This window comes from Pieris brassicae, chromosome 2 (genome assembly GCF_905147105.1).
Source record: "Pieris brassicae chromosome 2, ilPieBrab1.1, whole genome shotgun sequence".
In the NCBI taxonomy this organism is placed as follows: domain Eukaryota; kingdom Metazoa; phylum Arthropoda; class Insecta; order Lepidoptera; family Pieridae; genus Pieris; species Pieris brassicae.
The window spans coordinates 18,083,990-18,095,482 of NC_059666.1; the positions used below are offsets into that span (position 1 = coordinate 18,083,990).

General features: G+C 30.9%; 1 protein-coding gene across 1 annotated transcript; it reads right to left on the minus strand.

Annotated features, from left to right (window-relative positions):
- Nucleotides 1–2,660: 2,660 nt before the first annotated feature.
- Nucleotides 2,661–4,217, minus strand: LOC123720570. The gene is made up of 2 exons (XM_045677239.1): nt 3,938–4,217; nt 2,661–3,151 (listed from the first exon to the last, which is right to left on the minus strand). The coding sequence occupies exons 1-2, from the start codon at nt 4,127–4,129 to the stop codon at nt 3,011–3,013; spliced, it is 333 nt and encodes a 110-aa protein (XP_045533195.1). The 5' UTR covers nt 4,130–4,217; the 3' UTR covers nt 2,661–3,010.
- Nucleotides 4,218–11,493: the final 7,276 nt, after the last annotated feature.

Consider the following 11,493-nt stretch of genomic DNA (forward strand, 5'->3'; position numbering starts at 1 on the left):
TTACTCGCCAATATATGAACACATACTATATAATAAGTGATACTAATCTCACCGTACAAACGTAAAGGACCGCAACGTACTTGTAAACCTCCAACACACCGGTAAACACTTTAAGTGACCTTCTCGGTTGTCTACAACCGTTGTTTAATTCGTCTTTTAATTGTTGTTTCTTCATTTATAATTTCATGCTTTTTATTGTAATAACTGTATTATATACACTGTGGCTCTGTTCTACTGTCGTTAACGCTCGGCGACGACGTCTAAGATCATTCATCTGAAAAAATTGAGTGCACGTTTTATAGCACAGAGCGATACGGTTCTCTATTATGTCTATTAAAAATAGTTCAACATTGGGTATGATTATTAATATTCTGAATAATAATTCTAATAATAAATTTGCGTTAACAAAGAATCGGTGGCTACTGTTATATGTTTTACGACACATATTTCGTGGATGTTACAAGATAATTTCCTTAGTACTCAACAATGTTTGGGCATATTCGATATTATTTTACAGCTAAGTGAACAACCATATGTCAGATTTAAATCGTATTTATCAAAAGTACAAATATATAATAAAACTTACATTTTTCAATTCGAATGCCATGTCGGAGGTATTTCTTAGAGGAAACTCTAGGGAAATTGTCCCTGTGAAAATTACAATGTAGACTTTTTCTTATTAACTGATTTCGTCAACTATTTCATTAAATATTCAATGAGTACGATTGGCGGCGATGTTAAATCTTGTATTTTCTTTATATTTTTCAATGAAAACTTTAAAAGAAAGTAGAAAATTTAGGAATTTCTTAACCACCATATTAAGTAATCATGACTTTAGTTACAATAGCATTTTTTTGTCATATAACCTTATGGAGTTTGACATAACATTGACAGAATGCGTGGTGCGAATATCGTCAATGAGCATGTAAAAAAAAATGATTATCGTTCAAAACAAATGCTTCGACCGGAGTTATTATATTGATCAAATACATATAAAATAATTACAGTCACTAACTGTTTGCGGCATTATTCTTGGAAATCCATGTGGCCATATATATATATATATGTCGGAATACCAACAAAACTATTTATATACGCGCCAGAAAACCAAACAAAGACTGTTGTATATTATAAAGCATTTTTAATTAATTATACCAATTCGAAATCAATATTCATAAATAAAACAGTACAACGTCAGTCGGGTCCGCTAGTTCACAATAAAATAAATATATCAATGGCGCTACAACCTTTTGAGATCAGCCATCAACCATCAACTATCTATACCTGACGCACGCGAAGTTTTGGGTCTAAGGTAAGCCGGTTTCCTCAGAAGTTCTCCTTCACCGTTCGAGCTAATGTTAAATGCGCACATAGAAAGAAAATCAATTGGTGCACAGCCGGGGGTCGAACCTACGACTTCAGGGATGAGGGTAGCACGCTAAAGCCACTAGGCCAACAATGCTCTATAGATGCACATTCACAATACTGTATAGATTTTGATATCTTAAGTAAAGTAAAATATACTTACTGATTAGGGCTAGATGAGTGCGAGAAAAAATCGTAAAAGCACATTTTAAATTCATTTGTTTATTTGTTGTACAAATATTACTTTGTCCGTAGTTATTTGATTTGCGTATAGACGGAATAATAGAACAGGAAGTATTAAATAATGATATAGGAGAATGGTGGCAAATAAGGAATATAATTCTTATATCTTTATCTTTTTTCCAAGACGCCTCGCTGATATAGCATTCTAAAAAGTAATAATAAATTACTGTTAATTTCTGAAGGCAATTGGGGTAGTCTGATTGATTGTCCTTGTTTTAGGACAACGTCATCCATCAGCTGGACCTAATCGTCCAATCGATCTCTCTACGGCTCTTAAATTGATTGCACACTCTAAGCAAATAGATCGCTTAATTTAGTTTACAGATTGTATTTAATATATGGAATTATTAAAGACAATAAAACAAGATCTGAAATCAATAATAACGTAATTAAATGTCATAGATGGTTGGGTTTGGATGAAAGATTCTTTAATGATATTAAAGTAGTGAATTCGTAATATTGACACAAGCCCGTAATGTAACAAAAATAACTGAACCATTATATGCAAATAGTACATTAACCACAAAACCCAATACACACAAATGTGATTTTAATCGCTCTCCAAAAAATTTAAATTTTCAGTATATTTTTCAATGAAAACATAATTATCGTAATGGCATTGCCCGACACATTTACAATACTGTATTGATTTTGGTATTCTAAGGAAACTAAATAGTATTCGATTTTAAAGGCCTTTATAGCAAAGGCGAGTATTTGGACCATAGATTTGACACCGATTGTAAATAATTTAACTTTGACAATATTTTATGTTTTTAATAAGATATTGTAAAATGTATATGACATTTGCATGCCTATTTATATATGATTGAATATGACTGATGTGCGGATATTTCTAATTGATCGATCTAACCACTGTACCACTATCTAGGCAAATAAACGATTATTATTACTATTATCTATAGCAATATACGACGATTATCTATAGCAATAACGATTATTATTACTATTATCTATAGCAAGCAATGTATTTCAAAACTTGGCTGGTTTTATAGCACAATACTTGGCGTTTAGAATTGAATAAAAACAATATGTATGGACTTTACTTTAGTTTTTTATTGTGACAGTTTTCGGTGATATAATCTCAAAGCATTTGATAACAATGCCTTTGAAACTCGTTGTTTTTTCGGTGTTATTAGATATAATAGAACAAATTCAATTCGTTTTAGTTATCTAAGTATCCGTTTTTATATATAACAATTACTATACCGGTTGAGAAAATTGATACTATATACAAAATTTATAATCCTTCAAAATTATAGAACAACATATAGCACTGCTTGGATGAACTGTATTTCTGAATATGAATTGTTAGTATTAAAACAAAAACTACTTAAAATTATGATATTAGTATAATATCTACGTTATTACAGAATGTTTTACATTAAACATAAAATTCAATTTGATAATTTAAGCTGCTACCGCGGGAGCTCTTTAGTCGGATGTTAGCAAATGAAGATCCTACTCCTCCCGCCGTAACCGTGGCCAAAGCTTCGGAGTGGTCCAAGTCTCTTGCAATTATTCCCTAAAAATAAACACATTCAAACATAAACATAAAGCACAGTTTACCTAACAAACCTAAAATATAACAAAGTACAAATTCATACTAAATTCTAGATTATAAGTTCTAAGATTCATTGATATAATAAATATTTAATATAAAGGAAGAATAACAAAGCCAACAGATACCAGAGTTTTTTTTAATATTTTTAAGCATTCTTTAGTCACATTAAATATATCTATTTGCTTGTAATTTGTGTTATAATCTGAAGGTATACGATACATGGCTGAGTTACGTAAATAGTTTTTATTAGACAGAGTTATAAACAGAAAGTAACATTGAAATTCGTTTCCTTTATATCTCCGTCTCTCCTATTGAAATTGTTTGATTTAGTCAATATTCCTACAACTATTTATAATATAAATATTTCTACAGTTAGTTCTAATACACATTTACACACTAATATAAAACAAGTTCACAGTTATTATGGAAAATGATATTTTTTTTAATTAAAATACAGGTTTATCATGCATACCTACATATTAAAGGGCTATCGTATTTAAAATCTAATATTAAAAGCAAGAATAGTGTTTATGTGATGTTCAAATAAATTTAGGTAGGCCTCTAGAATAACAGTGATGATATAGCTGTATTAGGATGATATAGTTGTCCTTATATTTGACTTAAAAAAATCTAATTTCTAGTTTCATTTTATACATTAGAAATTTCTTACCTGTGTGCTTACTAAAATATATTATTAGTAATTTTTTCTTCAAAATTATTAAATCTACATCTTTTCAATTAACTCACTTTTATTATTTGTTGTCCCGGATCGGAATAAAAGATTTCTTTTACCCTCTTCTTAAACGGTATAGCCATATATTCAGCCTTCTGTTGCCACACCAGCCTTCCATTGTAGCTTGTACCGAGTATCAAATCACCGGCAAAACATGATGATAAAGTCACTAATAAAACAAAACTTAGAAGTAATAAAAATCTCATCGTGGCAAATCTTTTATGTCACGTATAAGATGCAAACTACTGAAGAACGTATTGAAGACTCAATTTATGTAGAAACAGTGATTAAGCGGTTTTCTCCCGGTTAATAATAACAAGAATAGATAACGTCAAGTAAAACAAGTCACACTGATAAGAGAATGATGATAAGGTATTGTCATTTTAATACAGTCGTGTTCATCGTTTTACTCGGTTGACTCATTTTGTTTACGTGATACAGATCTTCTTAACTTAATCTGTCTTAATCAGTTATTTTATTTTATTTAAGTATTCCTACAGCTACTTATTAAACAATATTAACAAAAACGGAATACACATTCGAACATAAACATAAAGCACAGTTTACCTATACAAAAAATATAACAAAGTACAAATTCATACTAAATTCTAGATTATAAGTTCTAAGATTCATTGATCATCATAATAAATATTTAATATAAAGGAAGAATAACAAAGCCATTTTTAATAAAAGATACCAGAGTTTTTTAAATATTTTTAAGCATTCTTTAGTCACATTAAATATATCTATTTGCTTGTAATTTGTGTTATAATCTGAAGGTATACGATACATGGCTGAGTTACGTAAATAGTTTTTATTAGACAGAGTTATAAACAGAAAGTAACTTTAAAATTCGTTTCCTTTATATCTCCGTCTCTCCTATAGAAATACCTTCCCACGACGCGAACTATATCGGGAAACGTTTTAGTATATATATAAAGCTGAGGAATACGCGTCCTAATTCTATTCAACTAGTTCTATAAGGACTCTTAACTAAGCACATACTTTGGCTGTCCCTGTAATAGTCGTATTATAATTCTGATTCTTTTCATTCGATTCAACCATTGCTCAGTTGGCCACACTCATCTTCTAGGAATTTGTATACAATTTTAAATAGAACGTGTATTGCCCGCTCTATATTGCAATTTTATATATTAAATATTATAAAAACCCATATAAAATACGAAAAATCAATCTTCTGATGCTTCAATTAAGGTGAATCTCCAATCATTTGTCTGTGTTAGAAAACCTGAGAATGCCTGGCACTGCCATCCAAGTAAGGTAGATTTTGTAGTAATTTGAGCAGAGCCTATCCATTAGGTGTATAAGCAGTAACCACGCAATATTAAGATCTAATCAGACGTAGCAACTGACACGCAATGCTGAAATTTGGGACGCAGAATTCTTTGGATACCATAAGTTTCATACAATTGTGTGAATGTTAAGCAGATACATAATTGATACGTCAATCTTAATTTTAAAAGCAAATGAACGAACAAAAATATACATTATGTGTTTATTAGATTAGGTTTGATTTTCTCCCAAATGTAAGTTTCTTGAAACTAGATGGTCAAATATTAAGTTACTTTTTCTTTGGGACAGTCAATGAAAAGTACCCTGGTGTAGTATATCGGATATCATATAAGTTATTTCGTATACAAGAAAAATTTAGATCTTTTCCGTACCGTAAAATAAAAAATCCTGTACCTTTTTAATAAAAGTAAAAGCTGAGACATATGCCCCCGTTTCTCAAAGAACCACATTCGTATTTTATTAAATAAAATAAAAATACCAGGTCGCATGCGTGAAATGAAAGTAATGCGTCTCAATAAATATAATACGAATCTTGATTCAGAGTTACTCGAATCTCAAATAAATAAAATATAAAATAACTTACTATATACGAATACGAGCAGTGTTGGCTTCAGCGTGCGACTCTCATCCCTGAGGTCGTAGGTTCGATCCCCGGCTGTGCACCAAATCAAATTTTCTTTCTATGTGCGCATTTAACATTATCTCTAACGGTGAGTAACATCGTGAGGAAACCGGCTTGCCTTAGATACAAAAAGTCGACGGCGTGTGTCAGACACAGACACTTCATGAAACAGATACAGAAATCTGAGGCCCAGACCTAAAAAGGTTGATTTTGATTGATTTATTTTTTAAGTAATATACGCTAGGAATAATTGTGATTCATGATTCTTAAGATTTGCTTTATCTGTTAACTTTGTTACTTGTAATTTTATTTCTGTTACTTTAGTGAAGCACTTTTTGCACTTAACGCTTAGTATTTTTTTTTCTGTCTCGTTACTAGGGTTTCCTGAAAAAGATGATAGCTTGTTTGCGATAAACCCGACCTTTGCCTCCTTAATAATTTATGTTACCAACTTGTATATGTACTATTAATGCAATAAAGTGGTAATAAATAAATGTATAGTACACATTTTTACAAACGCAATAAATTTTTATTGATAGTTGTAGCATCACTTGTTTTTTTTTAATGTATAGTAACGGTACGTAAGTACATTGTATGAGCAAAAAGTATGCGAGTTCACTATTAGTTAGACTTTAAGTTTCAGAATGAGGTTTCAAACAATGTATTTAAAACTTGCATATTAACGAAGCATAAAAGCAATATGAATGTAACTCTAAAAGCTTCTAAATTCAAAAATACTTCCTACAACTAGCGATCTAAATGTACTACTAACGTCATATACACGAAAGCATAAGTGCACGGTCTTGTCGATATCTAGAACTTTGGCTCGTGAGCAATCTGTTTACGTAACAGCCGTTATGCCGAAGAGGGTTCCCGTAGTAGACGTTAAACATATTGCCTCATAAATCGTAAGAATCCCAGCCAGCTATACATCTGTAACGGTGTCGATTTGACTACGTTTTCTTTACGATTCCACGATTGCGCTGTTTAGATTCAATATAGATGGAAATGTGTGCTTGTTGATTTTATTGCGAATACCTTGATTTTGTAATTAAATATTACAAATCGTATAAGTGTTCTCCACTTACGAATAGTTTGTTATATTTTACGTTGTAATGTTTAACTACATAATGTTAGTTAACTAATTTATTTACTCAAAACATAATAAAAAAATTAATCGTAGTACTCGAATATCGCGCCTCGAAACACTTGAAGATCGTTTTTTTTACTGCATAGCACTCGGGAGTCGGGGCATAATGTTTTGCTCCTCTATTGCACAGGGCATCCCACATCCACATCATCATGAGTGCAGCCACCATTATTAAGTAAAAACACTGAAGATGATGATTAAATAACTACATCAGTGTCTCTTAGGGTACCGGTGCTATCGTCAACGCTATCCAGTCAAGAACAGGAATTTACTGCTTTCCGTGTCGAATATTCGGGCTAGAAAATACAAGGATTTTAAATTGTGATGTAAACTTTATTAAATTGAAATATAAACTTCATTAACTTTCGATTTAAACTTTATTAAAAAGAGATATAAACTTTTAAAATTGAGATGTAAACTTTATTAACTTGAGATATAAACTTTATTAAATTGAGATATAAACTTTATTGAATTGAGATATAAATCTTATTAGGTTTGAGCCATAAACATTATCAAATTGAGTTAAGACTTAAAATAACTTACAAAAGACCGAGATTCGCCAGAACCAGTACCATGAAAATGGCATTAAAATTGAACTCTTTTGGGTGAAGGCGCACGTTGGCACTCACTTGTGACGACAGAACCGACCAAACGATGGTTCATTTACTTGCTGACTGTGCAACATTCGGAAGGGCCAGGTGCGATCTGGAGCTCGAGACTGGCATGAGGATATTCCGGGATGGGCTATCCGACATGTTGCTTAGGCACAGATCGCAGCTGGAAAAATTCTGCGGCAAGATTGTCAAACATGTCACTGACATTAATAGCACGAGAGGTAACGCGGGTGGCGCCGGTCAGCGGGCTCCGACTCGCCCATAAATATCATATCGATATTTCCGAAGTTGTTTTCGCCCGGGCCCGGCGTGAGACGCCAACCCTCTTAGTTAATAATTGAGATATAAACTTTATTAAAAAGAAATACTAACTTTATTAAATAGAAATATAAACTTTATTTAATTGAGATATAAACTGTATTAACCTGAGATATTAACTTTATCAACATTCTTATAAAGATAAATGTAATAAGTAAAATGTGGCAAAGCGAACTTTTAATGATACCAAAACCAGCCAGATACAAATAGTATAGGCAAAGAGATTTTATTACAAGTTTATACGTACTATAATGCGAAAAGACTTTTTCTCGACCATATATATATTCTATTAAAAAACTATGTACTAAAGAAAAATCTTTCAATTGATTTGCGGAAATAACACTTACTCGCACGGTAAAGTAAAACATTGTGAGGAAATTGACCTTGATTGATTGTCTTTGATCCAAAAATCCATCAAACGACAATGTACCAATAAAAATAAAAATAGTCTAATGTAATAAAAGTAGGTTAAATACAGTTTCATAACTTTATTAAAGATTAGATACGAATATAGCGGGTGCTCATCGCACGCGTTACAAATGTTGCAAAATTGCTTTTGTTGCTCGATAAATTAGAAATACTTGAGGGGCAGCTGAGAAGTTTTCTTTTGTTCAAATTCTGAGATGTTTTTACTTTTACAACGTAACTTTATTTCCCATAAACAATAAAATCTTAAAAATTCTATAATAATCTTTGTGGATGAACAGTGAAATTGTTGATTTTTGATTATTAATTACCTCAATTATGTTTATTGATTCTGGCCCAGGGACTATCCACCATAATGACCCAAACCTGTTGTCATAAAATGTGTTAGGTTAAATACAGTTTTCCCAAAAACCCTTCTCTCTCCTATTTATATAGGTATAAAATGTTTTTCAAGACCTACGGCGTTGAATTAGGTCCCGTGTAAAAAATAGAGGTATAATGCTTGCTCCTTTTACTCTCGGAATTTTGGGTTCATCACTGAAATTTCACTGAATGGGCTAATTGTGACCAGAGAGAAAATAATTTCTCATTCATTTTTTTTTAAATTTGTACTTTTGTCTAACTTTAACCGTTATGGGGGTATTTATGATGAACCACTTTTTTTCAACCAATGCCGGGGAATGCACTAAAACCTAATGATATAATGTAGTTTAAAACTAATTAGCAAAACTACATTATATCAAAAATGCAAAGTTGAGTGCAAGTCCAAAACCAATAATAATAATAATAAGCCTTTTTATTTCCTGTTTTACAATTGTTGGTAGTTGCTATATACAGTAAACGAAAATATAGATTTTTGTTAGTATGTTAGCTTAAATTATGTTATATATTATATATACATTATTTATTTATGAAATAACAGGAACCCCAGTTGTCAAGATTATGATTTAAAAATATATTACTGGACTTTACTTGACTAAATAATATAGTTTTAGGTTTATATATTTGGAAGGGTCGGATTAGATCGAATCATTATAAATATCCGCACAATCAGCCATATATAAATAGGCATGCAAATTTCATATTAATTTTTATGTCATATAATAAAACATATAATCATAAAAATAAGTGAAGTTATTTAAAATTGGTGACAAACTTACTGTCTAAATACTCGCCCACGGTATAAAGGCACCTTTAAAATTTGTTTAACCTTCTCCTTATAGTATATGAAACTCCTTAAACTGAATATAGAATAGATGCTAGAATGCCATTTAACGAATAATATTTTTTTATTTAATAAACCTTATTATTATAAAAAAACATATAAATACATTTTTCACATACTCTAATATAAGAGAGCAGTACGGGCGTAAAGCCTTCAGCGTGGCAGTCTCATTCCTGCGGTCGCATGTTCGAACATGTATGGTGTTTCTGTCTATGTTCGATTTTAGTACCCGCTCGTACTGTAAAGGAAAACACCTTAAGGAAACAGATATCCCTTCCCAACCCAAAAAGTCGACGGCGTGTGTCAGTATGAAAGATTAGAAAGGCCTATCAGATAAAACAAATAATCACGAAACAGTTACACAAATCCGAGGCCCAGTGTAATAGGTTGTATCTCCACTCGTAATATACAAGAAAAATAATCTTTTATAGGATATATTTCATTTTTCTATAAGTCGGTTTTTTCCTATGATTCCTTCTCTTGTAGCGTTCATTATAGGAATTGCATAATATAAAAGCTACTTATAAAAGCGGTACTTAAAGAACTGTAAAAAATTCGCCTATTAATGCAGTCTCAACAACTTTTCTTATTACTGCGACGGGAACGAAGCACTGAAAAACTTATTTACTGTAGACGATAAAACAATGAAACATCAATTCATTTAAGGATTTTGAGGGCTTTTATTTTCTTTTCTTTCTTTTCTTTCTAAAAATGTTATATGATAATTAATGTAGATATACAAAAAGGTTATTATAAAAAAGAAATTTTTAAAGGCCAGATATACTGAAACTTGTATTCCTTTGACTGAACATTTCACACATTCAAACTGAATGACTTTTCAATCACGCGGCATGCTTTATACGTGCGGTACTTAAGTGTTGCCTTTATTACCGACGTTACATTCCAACCTTAAATATGAGAGTGTTAATCCCATACTAACTTAGAATCAAACAGTAATAATAATACTGAATTATTACAATAATAATAGTAACAATCCAACGTTTCAATCGTAAATGGATATTTTCCTCACATTCCTTTGATCAATTTATTTTATATAGCAACATATAATTAGCCTGGGCCTGACACAACTTATCGATATTGGGTATAAGACTCCGGTTTTCTCACCTCGGTTCTGCTTCTCCGTACAAGTATTAATTGCGTAAATAGAAAAATGGATTAATCCACAACCGGGATTTGAAGTAACTTGGGAAACTTTGGAAATAATATGAACTATGAAGCGGTACTGACAGAACAAAAATAATATCTATTTTACATTTCATACAATTATAATATTGAAGATTTGAAGAGGAATTGCATTTGCTGTTTCTGTTTGAAACTTTATTTCTTTAGCGTTGTTGAGAGTGTTTTAGTATTTATTAATTAACTAATATATGAGATTATATTCTTTTCTTTTTACCTAGTCACTTGCCAATCGCGAAGAACATGTTTTATATACAAAGTCGATGGCATAACTCAGACAAAAAGTGCCGAATTCTAAAGAATATATATGTACAAATAATTATTAAATTATACAGAATTAATAATTCATAACTATTGTAATTATATACAGGAATGGGCTGTAAGCTCTTGTATAACACGGTGTGTTGTGTGTAACTAACATATCCTTATATTTTATTAATCATACATTTATAATAATTATTTCTATTAAAATTTAAAATAAATAACTTAAAATTAAACTCAATTTAAGCAGTACGTAAAAATAATAAAAAAAACAATTGAACTATAACATTTATTTACAAATTAAACTATATTTTTAACATCATTGTTAAAATTATCATGTTTATACGTAGAATTAATATGTAGAATCCTACCCAGAATAAAGTGTCCCATAGAAAGTAATCATTTCGTAATGATGATGAAGAATATAATTCTAAACTTAT